Source organism: Rattus norvegicus, chromosome 17, assembly GCF_021556685.1.
Source record: "Rattus norvegicus strain SHRSP/BbbUtx chromosome 17, alternate assembly SHRSP_T2T, whole genome shotgun sequence".
Lineage (NCBI taxonomy): Eukaryota > Metazoa > Chordata > Mammalia > Rodentia > Muridae > Rattus > Rattus norvegicus.
In genome coordinates this window covers 47977368-48000384 of record NC_141550.1, presented here as the reverse complement: position 1 = coordinate 48000384, position 23017 = coordinate 47977368, and the positions used below count along the sequence as shown (strand labels likewise).

Sequence of the window (23017 nt, the reverse complement as noted above, 5' to 3'; positions counted from 1 at the left end):
CACCCAAGGAGATGTCCTGTGACAATAGAAACTGATAAAGTACTGTAACCTTGAAATCACCTTGGTTAAGAATTATTAGGAATAGAAAACACCTCTGAAAGGTTTGACAGACACTTAAACTTCTGTCAATGTATTTTCACTATAACAGGATGACTTTGTGAATGCACAAACTCTCCAGCATCATCACTTCATAACTAATTGACACATCCAATAATCATGTCCGCCAACTTATAACCCTTGGTGTTCCAGGGACCCGGAGGCTGTATCATTTACCATGAGTGTGGCCAATGAGAGCATCTCACGGGAGTTCATTCTCTTAGGGTTTTCAGATCGGCCATGGCTGGAGCTGCCACTCTTTGTGGTGTTTCTAGTGTCCTATATTCTGACCATCTTTGGAAATATGATGATAATTCTTGTGTCCCGCCTGGATTCCAAACTCCACACCCCCATGTACTTTTTCCTCACCAACCTGTCCCTGCTGGACCTGTGCTACACGACAAGCACAGTCCCACAGATGCTCATCAACATATGCAGCACCAGGAAGGTGATCAGCTACGGTGGCTGTGTAGTTCAGCTCTTCATTTTCCTGTCCTTGGGTTCCACTGAATGCTTTCTTCTGGGAGTCATGTCCCTTGACAGGTTTTTAGCCATCTGTCGGCCTCTCCACTACTCAGTCATCATGCATCAAAGGCGCTGCCTCCACTTGGCGGCTGCGTGTTGGATCAGTGGCTTCAGCAATTCAGTATTACAGTCCACATGGACCCTTCAGATGCCACTGTGTGGTCACAAGGAAGTAGACCATTTCTTCTGCGAAGTCCCTGCTCTGCTCAAATTGTCCTGTGTGGATACGACAGCTAATGAAGCGGAGCTGTTCTTCATCAGCGTGCTGTTCCTTTTAATACCTGTGACTCTCATCCTCATATCATATGCTTTTATTGTCCAAGCAGTGTTGAAAATAAGATCAGCTGAATGTCGGCGCAAGGCATTTGGGACATGTGGCTCCCACCTCATTGTGGTGGTACTTTTTTATGGCACTGCCATCTACATGTATCTGCAGCCACCATCCCCTTCTTCCAAGGACCGGGGGAAAATGGTGTCCCTCTTTTATGGGATCATCACACCCATGCTGAACCCCCTCATCTACACACTCAGGAACGAAGAGGTAAAGGGAGCCTTCAAGAGGTTGATGAAAAGAATCATCTTGATTGGAAAATAAGGGGTGCCTGAATAATAGCCCTATTAATATAAGTATATTTTTATAGCCTGATAAATTATATTGTTTTCTTCTATGCTGAACTATTGTGATGATTTCCATCAAATAAAGTCTTGCTGATAGAGGACTATATAGTGTTCACCTGCCTGGATATATTCATTCACAAGCACTGAGAATGACTCTTTATGATTCTTCCAAACCACTATCCCTACAAACCGCATTTTTCCAGTTTTATACTATCTGCATGTTTGGTGAGGATTCCTAAACATCTCAGGGTCTAAAGTAAAAAGATTCTTAGGAATATTTTCTATGAAAACAATACACGCAGATACCCTGTCAATGCAGATAAACATTCATCCCACATTGAAATATGTACAGAAGCTCTAACAGTAGTCTGTAACACTAGCTCTCATCTTGAGCCCTGGGTAAAAATTTAGCATTATCTCTATAGCAGCACAATTTAAAATCCACAAAGAACTGATCTCCACGGATTATTTAAAAATTTTCATGATTATCTTTCTACAGTCTCTACTTCTATTTAATTGAGGTCATGTCCTATTTTATCTACCAAAAAAAGGAATAATGATAAAGCAATACTTTAACCTTGAGTCAAACCACTTTTGACATTTTAACAATTTTCCCTATATACATATCATCTCTTCTTATTAACCTCTAAAAAATCCATAGTTCAATTCATTTTAAAAAGCAGCTTACAATGATGCACACTCCAGTTTACTGTATCTCTCTTCTTGTTAAGGTTTATTTCATGTGTATTGTATGTGTCTCTATGTGGTGGTGTTGGATCCCCTGGAACTGGAATTCGAGGGAATTGTGAGAAGCCACATGGGTACTGAGAATTGAACCAAGGTCTTTGAGGAGCTGGATGTTGTGGCTCTCCAAGACAGGATGCCCAGGAGAAAGCCACTGAACACTATGATCCATCCTGGTGTTCTGAGGTATCACTGGTATTTCCTAGGGATCATCTGGGATCAGACCCAGCCTTCAGAATTCGGGTGAGGCCCTAATAGGCTGTATGCTGGCATCTTGATCAAAGCCAGAGGTGGGTTTGGAGGAATTAGCAAAAGGGAGGAAATTGAATTTATGTTTTAAAACATGAGCAATTTAATTGATTCAACATAATGTACACTGGTAAATTTAAAGGAATTTATATCTAAATTCTATAAATATTTTCCTATTAGTCGATGTATATATGTACATATGATATGTATTTCGTGACCTCTGCCAGCCTTTCTCATTATACTTTTTGTACAATGTGGAGCACCAGTGACTAAGGAGATAGAATAAGTCTATGTGCTCTTATCTGTCTTAAAACCCCTCCTAAAAACTGACTAGTAAAATGCTACTACTTTTGAAAGAATTCACCGTTGCTATAGGGTTTAAATGTTTTACTATACTAATTGACACTTGTCAATCAATAGCCTTTCTGAATTTAAAAATAACAAGAGTGATAACTGTAAAAGGATGGGTCAAATAAGAGAAAATAATTCTGAAGATGTGAGAAATATGACTTAAAACCAACAGATAGGTGGTTGGCATTTAACAAAAATCAGTATACATATGTCACCTTCATTTTCTACTCTAAAAGGTATTGAAATATGAAATACATTCCATATAATCCTTACCTGGAAGAATGTGCTAATAAATTATTGGTTGTAGCTCTGGGGTTTGCATCTTAATCAATCTATTTTAATCAATCTGTTTTACCTTCATAGAACAGGGAATAAGTAAAGAATTGAGCAATCAGAATACCAAATCTCTTGAAGACTTTTTAAGGAAGGCATGGATTCATTCAGCCAGGAGTAGGAAGCATTTTATCCTGATGTCATTGACATCAGCATTGGAAGAGTGCTCATGAAATGTAGTTTCTTTAATTCCTACCAGTGAATAAAAATTGAGAAGTTGATTTTAGTATAATGGGAGAAAGAACTCATAAAAATATTGACACTCTACAATGCTGATAGAGTTGACCATTTGACAATCTTGAAAAATAAAGGTTATAAAACAAGGGTAAATTAAAAATCTTCTCTCACTTCTGGCTGCTTTCACATTTCTTTCTCCACATAGTGAACCTCAATAGAATCTCTCTCAACCTATCTTACTCATGATGCCATTTGGGTGCCATCTAAATAATCTAGAATAAGCACCTCTACTTAAGACTCTCAATCACACCTTTTGCTAATAAAGAAATGTGAAATGAAAGAAAGAGTTGTCATTTTTGATGACAGAAGAATATTTTGGCAGATACAGGAGCAGCTCCTGATGCTGCTTTTTCGTAAGGATCTGGCATTGTCAACAGATGGGGGTCAGAAACATAAAGAAATTTACATGAATTACTGCACCTCCATCAGAAAAGTGACTATGGACAACTTTCATCAACCAAGACACTCAGTAGCTCAGGATGCTGTGGTAGCTACTGTCATCCAGTTACCACCAGACTGAATGCCAGTCGTGGAGGCCAGGAGAAAAGATACTGCTGTGTAAAGTGTTGACTCATGAAAGCTGTTGGAGTGGCTTTTCTGATATAGGTGGGACAAAGCAGATATGGGTAGGGTGGGCTGGGTGACTGACCGGGGAGTATTGGAGACAGGGAGAAGTGGAGTGGTGAATTTGTTCAAAGACAAATGTTCAGAAGATGGCCATAACTGTGTGTTCCTAGGATAGAGTTTTAGCTACCAGATATAAAACTGTCATCCATGTGTAGGCAAGGGTTGCTGGTTTTCTTATTGAAGTTTTTGGGTAAAAGTGTGACCATGAGACTCAACTAACAAGAAGGGAAGTGGAGAAAGGTAGAGAAAGATAGATATAAATAACCTGTCTTTGGTGTTTAGACATGAGCTTTATTTGGGTTTAAGGAGAGGAAGGGTTTGAGCAGAGGAAAGACAAGTACAGTGATGCAGGGTCTGCTCAGAGTGGGCTGGATGATTAACCCATGTGTCTGTTCTACCAGGTTTGGGGACATTGTTATCACTCTGGGGTGGGGTGGTAGAATTGGGGGTTGGGTATGAGCTGACTATGGCAATGTTTGTCTCTCATCTTCTCCTGTTCTTTTTCCTGTTCTCCTACAGCTCCAAGCCCAAGGCAGGCCACAGAAATTAGAAACCTTTTCCTCCCAAAGAGTTATAAACCCCAGGAATATTATTTCAGACTTCCCCATCTATTCTATGTAGTGGCTGGCTAAGAAGAAATGTTATGAGTGACCTGACCCGATGGGAAAGACATTTCAGGAAGGTCTTATTCTAAAGGATGAGGAGCTAGTGCTGCAAGAGCAAGCCTGTAGCCAGGTCATCTTACGCTCCCATTCAGTCCACTTCTGTTTGTACAAGCACATTTTTACTGTTCACTGCTGCCTATACTTCAGCAAATGTAATCCTAAAGATAGGTGATTCTCCCTGGGTCTTTAAATGGTCCACCTCTAGGCTCCCACAACATGTCAAACTTGAATCAAATCTATTTGTCATGATTTTTTGCTTATTAACTTCTTTCCTTAATAGAGGTGTTATTTCTGGCCTTTATGATGGACAGAAAAGGAATCATCTCCTTTGATGTGATTACACCTGAAAAAGCCAGCTGTGAGGAATTTAGATGAAAGGGTAGCACAATCATATCATATAATGCTTTATTCAGGGCATAGCTCATCGTGTTACCTGGCTCACGCTTAAAGGGGCTAAAGGTTAGTCAGTGAGCATGTTGTCCTGACCAATAACGAGGGTGAGCAATTTAGCTCATCATATGTAGGACAAATAATGAGAATCTAGCTTTGTCGTAAGCGAGCAAGAGGGGTGCTTGGGCTGGAGAGATGGCACTTACTACTCATATTTGATCACCTGAGTTCAATCCCAAGATCCTAGGGGAGAAGGAGAGAGTCAGCTTCTACATGCAGGTCATGGTAGACACACACACGATGATGATGATGATGATGATGGTGGTGGTGGTGGAGGAGGAGGAGGAGTAAAACTGCCAAAAAGAAAAGTGACACATGAGTCCTAAATGACAGGACAAGGGGACATAGAAGGAGGAGGACATGGAAGCTTTGAGGCCTCCACTTGGTGGTTTTTTCACTTGAGCCTCCAACCTAACTTTACTCCTTTTTACATTGGGGGAATCCTTTCTGTGCAGATCTTACAGTCACAGTATTCTATGGCAGAGAGCCCTTTCCTCTTTTGCAGGAGTCCTTTTTGCTCTTTGCAATAGCGATTTGCATTAAAGTTTCTCCTGAATGTGGAGAGACTTTTTGGACATCTTAGCTCCGGAAACCCTAACAAACCTTCTGGGCAAAGATATGTTGCCTTGGTTTCTCTTCCCAGTGTTGCTTCCAGAGTCTCTCACTCCTCAGTGTTTATGGGTTTTGTTGTTTGCTTAACAACGTATAAATAAACATATGAAGAAACCCTTTATCAGGTATGCTACACATATTTTCTTCCTGTCTGTGGCTTGTTTTTAAATGTCTCCACAGTGCCTTTTGCTGAACAAGTTTTACATTTTGATTCCATGCTGAATGTTCTTTCTCCTCTATTACTTAACTTGGGATTTTGAGACTACATAGCTAAGGGGTTAGTTTGTTGGTTTTTGTTCGGTTTGTTTTTTAAATTTTCTTTCTCTCCCCTCTTCTCTCTGCTCCTCTTTACTGTTAAGGGAACGAGAAGGAGAGTTCAAGGAAAGGAACTCCTCCCTCAGCTTCTATCCCAACATTATTTGGAATCCTAAAGGTTTTTGGAAAGAATTTCAACACCTTTTCTACTTCTCCAGAAGTTTCGGGAAGGCTGCCTGTTCATATTTCCCCCGGGAGGTGCCTGGAAAGAGGCCCCAGGCAAAACCAGATTTAGTATGCTCAAAGGAAATTGAAGTTATGGTCTTGTTCACACATTCCTTTCGACATTCCTGATCGCTTATAGAAAGCTTCTATTTTTTATATTTTTTTTGTTGATTAGGTTACAGCAATCGCATCTTGAATTTATTATACAAGATCATTTAACACGAGTTCATTTTTCTGTTTTTATGGAAGTCATGACTGTGCCTTTGGGGAGAAGTTGGCCTTTAATGGGATCGCTATACTGGATTTTCCTAAAGGACATTTCAGAGCTACTTCTGAAATCAATACATTGGCCAAAGCTCCAAAGGCCGAATCCTCATTTCCAACAGCCGCCCCTCCCGCCTTCCGATCTTCCGACCAATAGAGAGCAGCACTGATCCCATACACCAGTGAGCGCCTTGGAGTTCCTCTGTTTCCTTTGCTCTGCTCTTTTGCACCCTTTCGTTGGACTCTTCTCCTTCTCGTTCCCTTAACATTTCTTCACTGTCCCGCTCACGTTCCTTCTGGGTCCACACAGATTCTTAAGCGATTTCTGAGAGTTGCCTTCATTAAGGTGATATTCACGGCATCCGCAGGTGCCCGCCTCCTGACTGCCCTCCCTGTGTCACAATACTCCGGATCTCCCATACCACACAAGCCTGCCAATCTTTCTACCTCCGAAGGGAGACTTCCGGCCTGCAAGCTGGTGACTTGCAAGTGCCTATGACACCCAGTAATTGCAGTAAATTGGAAAGGAACATTACCAAGCATTATCGATAAGAGTGTAAAATGATATTACAAATAGGTATATTTTTAAGGAAGTGATATTTTAATACTGAGTTTTTCATATGGGTAATGTAACCACCTATAAGATTAAGTATCCTGGTCAAGGCATTGGTGGTTCAGTGGTAGAATTCTCGCCTGCCACGCGGGAGGCCCGGGTTCGATTCCCGGCCAATGCAGATATACCACTTTTGTTTTTCTCTAAAAACACATCTTCAAGATACAATTTGTATTATAATCATACGTTTTTCCTACTTATATTTTCGATTGCTCGTATATACTAATCATATTTTAAATAAAATCGCTCTTTCAAATGAAGGGGACTAGTAGATTAGCGACAAACTATTTTCTTAAAGAAACACTGAATTTCATTTATCTGATGTTATTTGAAATAAAATCTTTCTGAGCTCATTTTGCTAGATCTAAGTCATTAATTAAACCAGTATAACTTGTAAAAGACTATGGAAACACAGTGTTTACATAAGCCTATAAAGATGTGATTTCAAAGCCTAGCCTGCTAGCTCTAGCAGAGTGGCGCAGCGGAAGCGTGCTGGGCCCATAACCCAGAGGTCGATGGATCGAAACCATCCTCTGCTAAGAAGCAATTTCCTTTTTTTCCCTCGCCACAAAACCAAAGTTTCGTTAACTTTCTACTATTTGCTTGCAAAAAAAGAGAAAAATAACTAATTAAAACACGTTGCACTCAATATACCTTCAAGATGAAAGGGCGCACTTTCAATTAACTGTGGAATAACAGACTCAGTGGTGGTAAGAAAGCCAGCCACAGAGTTCTCATGTCTGTGTGCCACTGAACTGCCTACTACAAATGAAACTACAAAATGCCTACTTCAAAGAAACTGCTTATAGCCAGCTTGATTTTAGAGTGTCTGTGAAAGTTACATGGATTAGCCTTTTCATCCTGCTCTGTTTTCCTGCTTGGCGCTTATTACCACCAACTCAGTGAAATGTGTTTTATTCCTTTATTTCTTCAGAGCTCTGGACGTTGCCTATGGAGATTTTTTTCTAGACCAGAGTAGAAAGTCTGTGTAGGGCAATAGTCGTTTGGCCGAGAACTGACTGTCGTCCCTGGTGAGGTATGGAGAAAGACCACACATCAGCCCTACCTTCCTTTCCACAGTCAACATTTGGAAAAAACTGGCATCTTATCCGTTATAGTCACACTCCTGATACATCAAAGACAGCAAAAGATCTCCATTCCTGTTAGGTTATTCCGAGAGGATACGCTGGAATTTTCTTTGTCCACCTCCAAGTCTTTCGCAGTTTGTTTTGACAACTCTTACCTCTTTTGTTAATAATCTTTGATAATGCTCCAAGCCAAGTTTCCTGTGTCAGACTTCGGTATATTTATCTCCCAGTATCAGGCCTTGAAAGCACCAGCCCCCTTCTAAGTCTTGCAGGCAGAGAAACGGTGGGGTCGCTGAGCATCATAAAATGAACCTACTGATACTCTAATGAAGTATTTCACAGAGCAAAATTCAGAGATTATGACACAATAGTAAGAGTTAAAATTTTAAAGTTTTGGTTTTATATAATCCCAGATGCTCAGTCTAATGATGGAGGGTGACTTAAACCAATAAATTGCCGGGAAACATATGAACATATTCTTTCAGAGGAAAAATATAAATAAAATGATATTTAAGCCCAGTACTGATATTTTTCCTCTTAAAATGTATGCTGCCTTCTGAAATGCAAACCAGCACCCTTTTCCTTTTCCTTTCTTTTTTCTTTTCTTTTCTTTTCCTCTTCTTTTTTTTTTCTACTTAAAATCATAATTGTTGAAATATGAAAGCCAGAAGGAAACAGTTCTGTTTAATTCTCAATCATGAGCGGAGAGATAAAGAAAAAGGGCTACTGATTTGTTAGACAACTATTTTAAATAGAATTCGAGATTCTTGCTTCATCTAAAATAGACTGGAGGCAACAATGAGAGAAAGGGAAGTAAGAAAAACTTAGGCAGTTCATTTGTTGTTGCCTCTACCCTCTTCCCTTTCATGTCTTGTAAGACAGAAGAGGAGGGAAAAACCACTAGAGAAAAGAGAGGGAATTTTAGAGACAGGACGGAGAAAAACAGGTAGAAGAGATTGTATCACAGGACACAGGTAAACAGGTGACTGGTCCAGTAATTCCCTCTATTTAATACTCAGCATTGTATACAGATATCAAAATATTATGCTGTGCCCAACTAATGTATAAAACTTTCCCTTGCCAGTTAAGAATATCATTTAAAACAAAACAAAGGTCAGCTAAGCAGAAAAGAATGCTTGTTTTGCTTTTTTAACTTAGATAATTATTCAATCAACAATAAACAACTTTTGAGAGGTTAGGAAACAACACAGAGGTAGAGTGTTTGCTCAGTAAATACGATGACTGACCTGAGTCAGAGTTCAAGATTAAAACAAACAAACCCAAAACAACAATAAACAACTCTGGATATTTCCTACTCCTTCACTCTCACCTCACTATTGTTAGAAAGTCAAGACTGTTCCCTCTGGTTTACTTTTTTTCTTAACTAGCTTTTGAGTATCTGTTATGTGAGACTCTGCTCTGCCAAGAAGGGACAATCGAGGAATGACTTCTTAGTTGAAAATCATGTGGGAAAGTCTGTGCCTTTGAGTCAGACCGTGGTGCAGGAGACATCATGAAGAGTTTGTCCTGGGTCCAGAAATCTTTTTTCATATCCAGATTTCCAACTTTGAGATTAGAAAACAATAGACAACTTTGTTTGTTTGGCCTGGGTCATATTCTAAATGTTTGTTAAGTGCCAATACAAAAGATCTAGACTGTTTCACATTGAAATGCATATCTTCTTCAAAACTGGAAGACTCAGCCAGTAAAACTGTGTTGTGCAGGAACATGCTGAGCATTTCCACTCCCCAGCTCCTGTCAGTTTCCACCAGTTTTATGAACATGTATGTGCTGTAATTATTCTTACAACAGAGCTAAGACACTACTGAAATGTGTTTTGGTCTTTATTGAAAGATGAATGTTAAAATAATGGACGCTAAAGAATTAAGATTTCCTCCAGGAGGACTAGAGAGATGGCTCGGCCATCAAACGACTAGGCTCATAACTAAAAATATAAGATGTTCTCCAGGAATTTCAAGATGTGGAAGGGAAAGGCTAACATCCGGACCCCAGAAGTTTTCAGAGCATGACAACCTAACTTGCCAAGAACTCAACATCTTTTGTCCTGTGTTTCTCTCTATGGTTTCTATAAAATTGTAGCATGGCCATAGGAAAAGTAGAGAGTGCACAGGAACTTTTAGCTCTTCAGTTCTCTCCTGTTAGTCTACTTTCCTTTACTCATTTCTAATTTCTTTCAAAATTTGGGGAAACTAGAGTGGTAGGACTAGGTGCCTAAGTATCTCAAAACACTATCAAAAAATTAAAAAAGAATACAATGCAGAAGGACTTCAAGAAAATGAGTAGAAATGAGACATGGTTTCACATGTCCAATAACCCTCGGACCCCTGTGAGCAACTGACATAAACTGTCTTAGAAAATCTTCGGTTGTCGTTTTTCCTATAATTTTAACAAAATGCAGACTTTTAAAATGAGAATGTGAAATAATAGCAGGTTGAAATAAAATATGGTGTTAAGTGTGGTGACAGATTAAAGTGTTCTCAGTGTTCTCCCCACTTGGAGAGCACATGGTCAGGTCTTCTCTGCGATATGATTGTATTTGGAGACAGGATCTTCAAGGAGCTAATTCACAGGCTGGAGCTGCAGGTCAGTGACTGCCCACTTGCCTAGTAACTTGCCTTCAGTCCACTTCCATTAAGAAAGGTCCTAAGAGTGAAGCCCTTACTAGAGAGACACAGAGCTGAATAGGTAGGGCACAACATGAAGGCAGACACCTGCCAAGTCTGAGAGAGAGACCTCAGGAGAAGCCATATCATGTCTACCTGCTCATGACTTCAAGAAAATATCTATTGCCTATGTTATGTTTCCTATGCAACCCTGTCACTCTAATGTTTTAATAATACATTTGGGTATGATGAAACACTGGAAAATGTCAAAGAAGAAATTATTGACAGAAATCGAAAACTATAAATCATGTCTCTAATATTTTCAATTATTTTATAATGTCTTAATTTGATTTTGTGTAGTTTTCTGACTAGACTCTCCCTCTATGTTCACAGGTCTCATCTGTCTTGCCTCGGCTCCTTCAGTCATGGTCCGGTGACTCTTGAGAAGTTAATGTAACTCTTATAACGTTACCAGGAAAAAAAAAAAACACTAACACTATTGAAACTCACTGGTCACAGGATAATGAAGCATTTCTAGACTGGATTTAAAAAAAACAAGGCCATGGGTTTGTGATTCTGTTGTTGCCACAAGATGGCAGAAAAGAGCGGCACATTTCAGAACACTGCAAAATTAGGCTAATCCTTAGATATGCCCCACCTGTCCTGTTTTAATTGCACGCTGGAAGTCTTCATGCAGGGGCACTGCGGTCATCTACAAAACATGACTTACTGGACAAAGTAGATGAGGTAACGGAGAACATTAACATCATGAATCAAAAATGAATTTTGGGGCTGTCGGGATTGTGGAGTTGCACTACCTGGGTGGTGCATGGAAGCCCCACAAATATTGGGAGCTAACCGGCGCTTTTAATTCACCTCCAACTCCAAACTCAGGTGAATTAAAATGCAGTTTTCCTCCCTGCTGCTCAAAGACCCAGATCCTCCAAACTCACTTCCTTTGTTACCCTACAAGGCTAAAGAACTGCCTTAAATAACACGTGCTGCAGTTATCCCTTAGGAAATTTGTGGGTGGCCTTTGGGTTTGTTGTGAGCGCCCGCGCTCACTTGTAGCTGGTCTACTTGGTGACGGCCTTGGTGCCCTCGGACACCGCCTGCTTGGCCAGCTCCCCGAGTAGTAGCAGGCGCACGGCCGTCTGGACCTCCCGGGACGTGATGGTCGAGCGCTTGTTGTAATGAGGCAGGCGCGACGCCTCGCCCGCGATGGCTCGAAGATGTCGTTCACGAACGAGTTCATAAATGCCCATGGCCTTAGAAGAGATGCCAGTGTCCGGGTGCACTTGCTTAAGCACCTTGTACACGTACACCGAGTAGCTCTCCTTGGGGCTGCGCTTGCGCTTCTAGCCGTCCTTCTTCAGCGCCTTGGTCACGGCCTTCTTGGAGCCCTTCTCTTCGGGCCGGGGGAGGACTTCGCGGGTTCAGGAATGGCGAAAGAAAACAACCAACCAAAAGGAAATAGAACCGAACAACTGTACTGTCTCTGCACAGGCTGATTTTAAAGAAACTTGTGGCTTTGGTTAGCGCGAACTAGCAATCGTCATCCACTAAATACCCAATCATAGCAAGGGTTTGTCAAACCAACTGTGTTATTGGTCTAGGTGAATAGTTCCATGTAACCAATGAAATTGCTACTTTTTCACGCCCTGCGTTGAGTATAAATGGCAAAGCATAGCTGTGTCATCTCTCACTGAGTATCCTTCAGTGGATTCTACCTTCCAGCTCTCTACAATGACTGGACGTGGTAAACAAGGTGGTAAGGCTCGTGCCAAGGCCAAGACCCGCTCCTCCCGGGCCGGCCTACAGTTCCCCGTGGGTCGTGTGCACCGTCTGCTCCGCAAGGGCAACTACTCGGAACGGGTGGGCGCCGGCGCCCCGGTGTACCTGGCGGCCGTGCTGGAGTACCTGACGGCCGAGATCTTGGAGCTGGCGGGCAACGCGGCGAGGGACAACAAGAAGACGCGTATCATCCCGCGCCACCTGCAGCTGGCCATCCGCAACGACGAGGAGCTCAACAAGCTGCTGGGCCGCGTGACCATCGCACAGGGCGGTGTCCTGCCCAACATCCAGGCGGTGCTGCTGCCCAAGAAGACCGAGAGCCACCACAAAGCTAAGGGAAAGTGAGACCCTTTATACAAAGCACTATCACCAAAGGCTCTTTTCAGAGCCACTCACTTTCTCCAAAAAGAATTGGACGCTGCCAAAAATGTTGAATTGTAGGAATTTTTGTGTTTTGCCCCGTCATTAATTTTTGAAAACAATTTTACCTCGGTTGTATCAAGGGTTTCTTTTCCCCATACATATAAGCTAAATATTCTTTGTGTAGTTCCTAGGGCTCCTGGAAGAATTCTCTGGCCCAGTAGTACACAAAAGCAGACCCACCCTTTAGTTCGAGGTCTCTACTCTGCAGGGTGAATCCCAAGACAGGACTACACAACGAATTGTCTCGAGAAGTGTTCCTTTTACACTTGGAAGAGCACACACTAGAAAACAACTAATCACTGTACAATTCTCACCTTAATACTGCTTACGTGCATGATTGACAAGTCCTTATTGCCATTTGACAAGTACAAGATCAGCTAAGGGTGTTAAATCATTTGGTTACCATCACAGCTAATAACGTTTCCACTAGACCTCCCCACCTCGCTCTGCAAATCCCAAGGGGTCAATACCTATCTTGTAGGTATCTTACTACACATCTTTCCATATAATCTAAAACAGGAAAAAATGTAGGAAAAGTGCTTTTAATAAACAATACATTGATCTCCACGATTATTCAGCGGGATTTCCTTTTCAATGAGGAAATTGCACACTTGCTTAAACACAAACCCTCATCAGACTCAGAAAACAAAAGAACTCACCAGCCAATTATGTTGTTCCTGCAGCTATTTTGACCAATCAGAATCCAGCCGCCTGTATAAATGTGGCCGTGAAGCTTTTTCTTTTCTCCTTTCACTTTCCTTTGGGAGGTCAAGACATACTATGGCTCGTACTAAGCAGACCGCTCGCAAGTCCACCGGTGGCAAGGCCCCGCGCAAGCAACTGGCTACCAAGGCCGCCCGCAAGAGCGCTCCAGCCACCGGCGGCGTTAAGAAGCCCCACCGCTACCGTCCTGGCACCGTGGCTCTGCGCGAGATCAGGCGCTACCAAAAGTCGACCGAGTTGCTGATCCGCAAGCTCCCATTCCAGCGCTTGGTACGTGAAATCGCTCAGGACTTCAAGACTGACCTGCGTTTCCAGAGCTCGGCGGTCATGGCCCTGCAGGAGGCCTGTGAGGCCTACCTTGTGGGTCTGTTTGAGGACACCAACCTATGCGCCATCCACGCCAAGCGTGTGACCATCATGCCCAAGGATATCCAGCTTGCCCGCCGCATTCGAGGGGAGAGAGCATAAGTTGTCTCGTGTTTTTCCAAAGGCTCTTTTCAGAGCCACCTATACGTACACAAAAGAGTTATTTTACTTTTACACGAATTGGAGTTCTTCCCTTGGTACAAAGCCAATTTGTAACCAAAGTTTTTCTTAGTTTTGCTAAAGAAAACCGGTCACATGGTATTACAAATACAGCAAATTCCAATAGGATACTAAGGCCTACTCCTACTCTTCACAATCTCTCAAGTATTTAGAGAATGGTGCCTACCCTCAAAGTTGCTCCTAATCCCCCAAATGCACTAGGTTTTTTTGCCTAAATCCACGGATTGTGTTTTGTAATTAGCATGGCAGCCGTTTTAAGGTGCATGGAGTCCAAAATCCCAGGCATGGGCAAACCTTTAAGGTCTTAATATAACTAAATTCATGATCTCCACATTCCTTTAGGTCCTACACGTTACCCAGCAATGACTCGCCTGCTTATGGGTGTTCTATGCATGACTGCACCACCTGTATACCTGATGCTCTGAGAGGCCAGAATAAGGGGTTAGGTCCTCTGTCCCTGGCATTCTAGAGGGCTGTGAGCTACAAAATGGGTGTATGGAAATCTGAGGTTTTACAGAATTGCTGCAAACATTGTAACATGCAGTCCCAACAATAGACTTCTGGTGTTCAGAATCCACTTAGATAAAAGGTTTGAATGGGTGGAGAAACAGTAAGAAAACCCATAACAACCCAAGTGCTACAACCAGCTTTCTGTGGCCTGTGAGGGCTATCTTTAAATGTCCACAATTCTAACATCCCATTTTCTTATCAAAGCATTCATCTTTTTGTGGCCCAGTGACCTATGTACCATAACTGCTGCTGTGCTAGAGTGAAACTTCTAGTCCCTAGCGATCATGTGTCTTTCTATAACGACAGCACAACAGAGGCTGAGATAGATTCAGAGACAAATAGCTAACTTTAGAGTCCCTTGGCTCAGGATTGGAATCGGAGACTTCAACTGAAGGTATAAGGTGGAAAATGGTGAGGCCTATGTCGACCTCTAGCCACACATACACAAACTGTATCATAGGCCCACACATTAGCACAGTCACCACACACAAGGGCAAAGTAAAAATTCTAGGTAGAATAATATAGTGCTTTCTATTGGAATTAATCCCTAAAATAAAGAATCTTTCAGGGGAGGTAACCTTCTGGAAAGGAAGGTGAAAATTTTGGAAGAAAGGCCCATGTGTCTACTGCAGATGTAGAGTCTGTCTTTGGATTCAGGCTAAGACCATCTGTTGACAGACTGACAGGAGTACATTCTTTCCTTCCACAGAGACACTAGTACTCACTCCAGAAGGACTCACACAGATTTTGTTTAGCTTTTGTTTTTCAGGTTTGTACTGACCACTCCTCAGTATCGGCCATCTCACAGGTTTAAGCTTTCAGTTAGAATTACATAAAACATTTTTCACAGTCAGTGGGCAGGTATAGCTATACGCTCATTTGTACATGAATATTCTGTTTCTGACAGTATTCCATGTGACGGGACTGTCACAATTGTGTGGTCATCTTCTAAATAAACTTTATAAACCTTAGCACACCTTATCTCCTATGTAAGAACTGAGCTTTTGCTTTAGTAACAACATATAAAAATTGCTACTCGGTGATGGATGCCACACTCTCAGCCTATCCTAATGGGTACCCAGTAAGTAATGTTATTTAAGACAAGAATCAGTAAGAAGTTGAATTGCTCAGTGATGAATCTAGTATATTTGGAGTTTTGTTTCTACAGGAAATCTGGAAGTTAAAAGAACCATCACATAAAGGGACTAAGTCTCATACAAACAAAGATCTGGAATTCAACAGTATATCAGAAATATTTAAAACTAAGGGAAGGGGCTATCTCTTATAACTTTTCCTTACTGTCAGTATCAAATTTCCTACTTTGCTTTGTTCATCTTAGTCATGAATCTACACTTACAGGCGTTCTCTGCTGGATCCCCATACTATCCTGTAATAACAATTCCCTTTAAGTCTCAGAGCAGATGCTCCTTTCATAGATTTTATTCTCTTAAACCACCATGCTCCCTGCTCCCCTAAGTCCATATACTTTCTCATTCTGTGTTATTTGCCCACTTGTGTACTCTTCACTAGGTTTTTTCTTTAGCTTGGATGCTCTACTTATGGCATCTAAATGTGAAATTAATTTTCTGAACGAATAGTTAGAATTTAAGGGGATAAAGTAACAGAAATTGTGCTTGAACTTCCCGAGACAGCAAAACCATGAGGTGTTACAGATTCCTTTCCAAAACCCAGGTTTCATATACACTCATTTGGGCAACAACAAGGGTACTTTACATACACACATACACACACACACACACACACACACACACACACACACACACACACACACACACACATTCTCCAATGGCCTTTGGCTTTTCAGAAGAAATTGAACTGTTTCAGAACATGGACTGTCCACTTAGTACTCTTAGGATTGGGATGACAGCATTCAATATCGCTGTTATTATTGCAGTCTTGTCTAGCGCACACCTCTGTATTCATAGCTGCTCAGGGATTCCTTTTTTTCTTTTCTCTTTGAGATGGAGTTCTCACTGTACAGCCCCCACTGGCCTGGAATTAAGAGATCTGCCTAATTTTGTGTCCTAACCACTGGGATTAGAGATGTAGGGCAGGCATGCGCAGCAATGTTATTAACCATTTATGAGTCACTAACTTAACAGCAAGGTACAACAACTAACTACAAGTATTCATAAAAGGAAAATAAAGCTAGAAACACAGTTTTCAAGATTTTTATGAAAGTATATACCCACACGAAACAAGAATCCTTTCACAGACTAGATATTTCAAACTCAGCAATCCCACTGCCTCAAACAGCAGTGATGGTATTTACAGGTATGAATTACCTAGAGCAACACTATCGTATGTAGGCATACTGTGTACACAAAATGTAAGCTGTTTCTCAGGGTTAGGGTTAGTCATCACCCTTCCCCTGCTTTTTAGTTCCAGTTCCATTTTATTTCCATGATGAGTCATAAACAGAGAAAGAGCTAATTAGAAGTAGTCAAAAACAGACCTAGGCTAATATTGCTTTCTTTATAAAAAATCTTTTATCATTCCCACCTATTGTGAGGGTAGGGTACACTTGTATGAAAGCCAGAGGACAACTTGTGGGACCAATTCTCTCCATGTGGGCTCAGGCTTTAACTCAAGTGTTCAGGATAACTGTTTTAATGCCTCCGGGCTCCGTACTAGGCCACTAGCTGAATTTTAATAAAACACCTAATGAAGACTTCAGAAAACCGTTTAGTTAGCAATGCTCCAGAAACAAACGGCAGCAAAGTACAAAATAGTACTGAGGCCACCTTCGGCAAGACTCAACCTTGCAGAAACTACACTGGTACCACACAGAGGGCTGACGAGGCATTCTAATCAGTGTTCCATTTGGCATAGCTTGTGGCCTAAGTAAGGTACTTGTCCTGCAAGCCTATAAACTGAAACCGAACAGAGACTGGGGTAGCGCCAAGAACTACGCTTCTGACTTCTAGAAAAGCTCGGTAATTCAATAAAACTGTTGTAGTCTTGTACTCACAAATCCAAGTGTCACTTTTTTTATTAGGATACAAAATGTGGCTCAAAAAGAGCCATTTTTCAAGATCAAAAACTCAGGTGACAACAAATGCTGGCAAGGATGTGGAGAAAGAGGAACACTCCTCCATTGTTGGTGGGATTGCAGACTGGTACAACCATTCTGGAAATCAGTCTGGAGGTTCCTCAGAAAATTGGACACTGAACTACCTGAGGTTCCAGCTATGCCTCTCTTGGGCATATACCCAAAAGATGCCCCAACATATAAAAAAGACACATGCTCCACTATGTTCATAGCAGCCTTATTTGTAATAGCCAGAAGCTGGAAAGAACCCAGATGCCCTTCAACAGAGGAATGGATAAAGAAAATATGGTACATCTACACAATGGAATATTACTCAGCTATCAAAAACAATGACTTTATGAAATTCATAGACAAATGGTTGGAACTGGAAAATATCATCCTGAGTGAGATAACCCAATCACAGAAAAACACACATGGCATGCACTCATTGATAAGTGGCTATTAGCCCAAATGCTTGAATTACCCTAGATGCATAGAACACATGAAACTCAAGACAGATGATCAAAATGTGAATGCTTCACTCCTTCATTAAAAGGGGAACAAGAATACCCTTAGTAGGGAATAAAGAGGCAAAGATTAAAACAGACACAGAAGGAACACCTATTCAGAGACTGCCCCACATGTGCCCCATACATATACAGCCACCCAATTAGACAAGATGGATGAAGCAAAGAAGTGCAGGCCGACAGGAGCCGGATGTAGATCTCTCCTGAGAGACACAGTCAGAATACAGCAAATACAGAGGCGAATGCCAGCATCAAACCACTGAACTGAGAATAGGACCCCCGTTGAAGGAATCAGAGAAAGAACTGGAAGAGCTTGAATGGGCTCGAGACCCCTTATGAACAACAATGCCAAGCAACCAGAGCTTCCAGGGACTAAGCCACGACCTAAAGACTATACATGGACTGACCCTGGACTCTAACCTCATAGGTAGCAATGAATATCCTAGTAAGATCACCAGTGGAAGGGGAAGCCCTTGGTCCTGCTAAGACTGAACCCCCAGTGAATGTGATTGTTGTGGGGAGGAGGGCAATTGGGGGAGGATGGGGAGGGGAACACCCATAAAAAAGGGGAGGGGGAGGGATTAGGGGGATGTTTGCCCTGAAACCGGGAAAGGGAATAACACTCGAAATGTAAATAAGAAATACTGAAGTTACTAAAAAATAGGGGTTGGGGATTTAGCTCAGTGGTAGAGCGCTTGCCTAGCAAGCGCAAGGCCCTGGGTTCGGTGCCCAGCTCTGGAAAAAAAAAAAAAAGAAAAAAAAAGAAAGAAAAAAAATAAAAATAAAAATAAAGAGAGCCATTTTTCCTAAGAACTTTCTGAAAACATGCTGTTCATATGGCCTCGTGGTGGCTCTCGGTCTTCTTGGGCAGCAGCACCGCCTGGATATTGGGCAGGACGCTGTCCTAAGCGATGGTCACGCGGCCCAGCAGCTTGTGGAGCGCCTCGTCGTTGCGGATTGCCAGGGGCAAGTGGCGCGGGATGATGTGCATCTTCTTGTCCCTTGCTGCGTTGCCCACCAGCTCCAGGATCTCGGCCCTCAGGAATTCCAGCACGGCCGCGGTCTTGGCTCAGCGTCTAGTATCATGTAACCAATAGAAGCACAAGTTTGGCGTATCTGCATTCTGATTGGATAAAGATAATTTTAAACTTACCAATAAGCAGGCGTCCTCCTTTCCACTGGATTTGCATAAGAGCGTGTCTATAAGGCCTTCACTTACTTCCCGTCCTACAGTCAGACTTATTTTGTTATCACTAGGTACCGGAATATAACATGCCTGAGCCTACGAAGTCCGTCCCCGCCCCGAAGAAGGGCTCCAAGAAGGCCGTGACCAAGGCGCAGAAGAAGGACGGCAAGAAGCGCAAGCGCAGCCGCAAGGAGAGCTACTCGGTGTACGTGTACAAGGTGCTGAAGCAAGTGCACCCGGACACCGGCATCTCTTCCAAGGCCATGGGCATCATGAACTCGTTCGTGAACGACATCTTCGAGCGCATCGCGGGCGAGGCGTCGCGCCTGGCTCATTACAACAAGCGCTCCACTATCACGTCCCGGGAGATCCAGACGGCGGTGCGTCTGTTGCTGCCGGGGGAGCTGGCCAAGCACGCCGTGTCCGAGGGCACCAAGGCGGTCACCAAGTACACCAGCTCCAAGTGAGCGCGCAGATTTCTCTCCCAACCCAAAGGCTCTTTTCAGAGCCACTAAATAGTTCTTTTAAAAGGGCTCGTACTGTATGTTCCACAAGTAAAAGAGAAACTTCCAGAACATCTCCGGCCTCATTAGCATTTTAAGTCTACTTTTTGCTGCTCATATTTCTAGAAATAATATACTTGTCTGTTTTGGGGCTATTTTAATATTCTCAAACTGGAAGATCACAATAATGTATTTGTAGAAGTGACATGAGTGTCATGTCACAAGGCAACCATACCTTTTTTAGCTTACTCTTGGCCTTTTAGTTTTCTTGGCACCAGCTCTCTTTTGCTGCCTAGTGTGGAATTACCAAAAAACAACCTCAAAAGGTTTTAATGTCATTGCCAAATTTATTATAATTTTGTGATTCTACCTACAAGTAGTGTTTTGTTTCTTAATCATACTAGGTAAAGGTATGTTCATTCAAGCATAGTAGAAATGTCAAGAAAATGAAAATTATCTCTAATACCCATCAGGATAGTAAATGGAACAGAGTGGCAATAAAATAGTCACAGAAAGATAAGTAATTTAATATTGTTGTCCTATTTTGCTTTGTATTGCTGTTGTAAACACTGACGAAAAGCAACTTGAGGAGGAAAAGGTTCATTTGGCTTACAAACCCTTTCTGATTTAGTTCATCACTGAAGAAAGGGCAGGAATCAAGCAGGAGCAGAGGCCGAAAACCAACTCAAGTTCATATGGTCTTCTTCCAACTGCCAGGACAACCCTACGCTGGGGATCCACGTAAGTTTGGCTTAACCTCATCAACCATTATTTGAAAAAATGCCACATACAATTATCTACAGGTCAATCTAATAAATATGTTTTCTCAATTGAGGGTCCCTCCCTCTTCTATCTGAAGAGTTTAGCTTCTGTCAATTAGAGAAACACTAACCAGCACAAATATCAATAAAATATTAGTACACAGCTGTTCAAAATGAATTTAAGCTATTGTAGAGTAAGATCTTAATATGCTTTTCTAACCATTTTCTTTGATTATTATCTCTGATTTTTATAGTATCTCGTGGAACAAATTCTATTGTCTTCCCTCTTTTAAAGTTGAGGAAATTAAATGAGAATGAACTGCACTGAAGTCACAACTTATATATCCAGTCTTGTGTGAATGCAGAGACCCAGCTATGAACTATTTTCCAAAATTATTACATAAACCTTGAAAAGAAGATATGTAATACATTATAAAATGAAAATTTTCATATTCCATCAAATTGCAATAAAATTTCTTTCATTAATTTTACTTTCTATTTTAAGAGTGACAGTTTGCTTTGTACCCAGACTTGCTTGGAATTCACAAGAGTCCTCCTTCCTCAGCCTGCTACATGCTATCATAGGCACTCCTCATAACAGGTTTGAAAGAGTCAGTTTATTAAGTATATAGCAAATCAAAAGCAAAAAGAAAATAGTGACAGAAGAAGCAGACAGACAGTAAAACCTCATCACACAGGATCTCAGAACATCCAGCAGAAATCAACTAAGGAAGGATTGTTGAGTCAATCAGCTGGATTTTGTGGAATCCCTAGCAGAACAGTGTCTCTTCCTGGAAGACTTTAAAGTAAAAAACAGATAGCAACTTACATCAAATCAGTTGCTTACCACATAAAGCAGGAAACAAATGGGGAAGGGGCAGTCAGCTGGAGTTTCCTGTTGAGCTTTCTCTCTGGCTGAGTTTCCCACAGCTGGAGTGCTTCTCCTTCTCTCTCTCTCTCTCTCTCTCTCTCTCTCTCTCTTCTTAATGGCACTTTTTTTTTTTTTAAATCATGGGATAAGCAAATGTTCTTATTCTTGGGCTGTATTCTGTTCCATTCCTTCCATGCAACATTAGGAGAGCCAACTAATCCTTACACAAAGGGCCTTGTAAGAGACTGATTCTTTTTCTTTTTTTCTTTTTTTTGGGGGGAGAGGGGCTGGGGCTGGGGGTGGAGGTTGGAAGGTGGAGGGTGTTCAAGACAGGGTTTCTCTGTGTAGTCCTGTCTTTCTTAGAACTCACTATGTAGATCAGGTCAGCCTGGAGTTCAGAGATCTGATTGCCTCTGCCTCCCAAGTGGTGGGATTAAAGGAGTGTGTTTGCCACCACCCCACCTATAAGAGACTTTGAGACTATCATACTTGGGTCGGAACTGGTTAGGGAGTAGTACAACAATCCTGACACTCAGATAAAGCTTTTTGGTGAATTCAAACATGGCAATTTACCTATATAATGCACAGAATACTCTCGTCGTTCAATGATTACGTCAATGACATGAACTAATGATAGATTGACAAGAGAAAGTGTTTACATTCATTACATGAAGGAAAAATGAAGGCCATTAACTTCAGAGAGATCTGGAAATTTATACTCCTCAGTGGAGGAGGGAGACAGGCACACAATGGAGGATGAATTAGATGTTTGTAGTGCTCTCAGGATACTCATGATGCAGTTGCTTCTGGGTGGTTTGTCTTTGGAAATTGAAGGGAAATTCAGATCAAATACCTCCATGAATTTGTTCTTTCCAAAACACCTTCAGTTTTCAGATATTAAGTATATAAAAATGTGGTTATTTCCACTGGTGAGAGAGAAACAGTAAAGGATTCACCAATAAACTTCCTCAGAAATGCTGAGTCGCCCTCTATCCTGCCTCATGAGGAAGCTCTTTGGTGTAGGGAGCAAAGGAAGTCCCTGAATGAGGGCAGTTGTGAGTGCATGCCCATGTCAAGGAAGGGCATTAGACTCTCAGACTCATGAAAGAACGGCAGAGCTCTTCACCTCTAGGGTGAGGTTCAGAGGCACAGCAAAACCTGCTTGTCTGGTTCATGTATGGATGTCAATAGTGTGTGTTGAACATGTCCACATTAACTCTCCTCCCCCTGTATCACTTCCTGAAGTTTGCTCTCCTATCTCCTATGAGTGAAACCTATTTTCTTGATTGAGCTGTATGCCATAATCCCTGCCTCCTTGTTCATGTATGTAGAGATGCTTATAATAACCCCACCTCCTTGTCCAGATGTATGAAACATCCTGCCTCTCATTCAACTCTACATAAGAAACAAGCTGAGCATGTAGGTGTGGTGTCTGCAGCCTGGAGACCAATCCATGCAGTCTCAGCTTTCTAGCCTTGAGGCTTTTACTTCCTCACATGTCCAATCACCACCAAGTCCTTGGAGGCCATGTTATAGCCTTTGGAC

At 41.9% G+C, this 23017-nt stretch overlaps 4 protein-coding genes, 2 non-coding genes and 1 pseudogene across 6 annotated transcripts; 6 read left to right on the top strand and 1 right to left on the bottom strand.

The window, feature by feature from the left end:
* Positions 1–274: 274 nt before the first annotated feature.
* Or2b2 (olfactory receptor family 2 subfamily B member 2) lies at positions 275–1216 on the top strand. The gene has a single exon (NM_021860.1). It carries the CDS (start codon positions 275–277, stop codon positions 1214–1216), a length of 942 nt encoding a protein of 313 aa, NP_068632.1.
* Positions 1217–6914: 5698 nt separating this feature from the next.
* On the top strand, positions 6915–6985 carry Trnag-gcc8 (transfer RNA glycine (anticodon GCC) 8). The gene has a single exon. It is a non-coding gene; the product is annotated as a tRNA-Gly (tRNA).
* Positions 6986–7331: 346 nt separating this feature from the next.
* Trnam-cau10 (transfer RNA methionine (anticodon CAU) 10) lies at positions 7332–7403 on the top strand. Its single transcript has one exon. It is a non-coding gene; the product is annotated as a tRNA-Met (tRNA).
* A 4234-nt stretch (positions 7404–11637) lies between these two features.
* On the bottom strand, positions 11638–12135 carry H2bc12l-ps1 (H2B clustered histone 12 like, pseudogene 1; annotated as a pseudogene).
* A 145-nt stretch (positions 12136–12280) lies between these two features.
* Positions 12281–12784, top strand: H2ac4 (H2A clustered histone 4). Its single transcript, NM_001109423.2, has one exon. It carries the CDS (start codon positions 12323–12325, stop codon positions 12713–12715), a length of 393 nt encoding a protein of 130 aa, NP_001102893.1. The 5' UTR covers positions 12281–12322; the 3' UTR covers positions 12716–12784.
* A 752-nt stretch (positions 12785–13536) lies between these two features.
* LOC148000156 (histone H3.1) lies at positions 13537–14459 on the top strand. Its single transcript, XM_087591850.1, has one exon. It carries the CDS (start codon positions 13574–13576, stop codon positions 13982–13984), a length of 411 nt encoding a protein of 136 aa, XP_087447976.1. The 5' UTR covers positions 13537–13573; the 3' UTR covers positions 13985–14459.
* A 4964-nt stretch (positions 14460–19423) lies between these two features.
* On the top strand, positions 19424–19805 carry H2bc14 (H2B clustered histone 14). The gene has a single exon (NM_001108414.1). The coding sequence runs from the start codon at positions 19424–19426 to the stop codon at positions 19802–19804; it is 381 nt and encodes a 126-aa protein (NP_001101884.1). The 3' UTR covers position 19805.
* Positions 19806–23017: the final 3212 nt, after the last annotated feature.

Excerpts from the sequence above, each read along its gene's own strand:
- Or2b2 (NM_021860.1), top strand. The coding sequence starts at position 275 with ATGAGTGTGGCCAATGAGAGCATCTCACGGGAGTTCATTCTCTTAGGG.
- H2ac4 (NM_001109423.2), top strand. The coding sequence starts at position 12,323 with ATGACTGGACGTGGTAAACAAGGTGGTAAGGCTCGTGCCAAGGCCAAG.
- H2bc14 (NM_001108414.1), top strand. The coding sequence starts at position 19,424 with ATGCCTGAGCCTACGAAGTCCGTCCCCGCCCCGAAGAAGGGCTCCAAG.
- LOC148000156 (XM_087591850.1), top strand. The coding sequence starts at position 13,574 with ATGGCTCGTACTAAGCAGACCGCTCGCAAGTCCACCGGTGGCAAGGCC.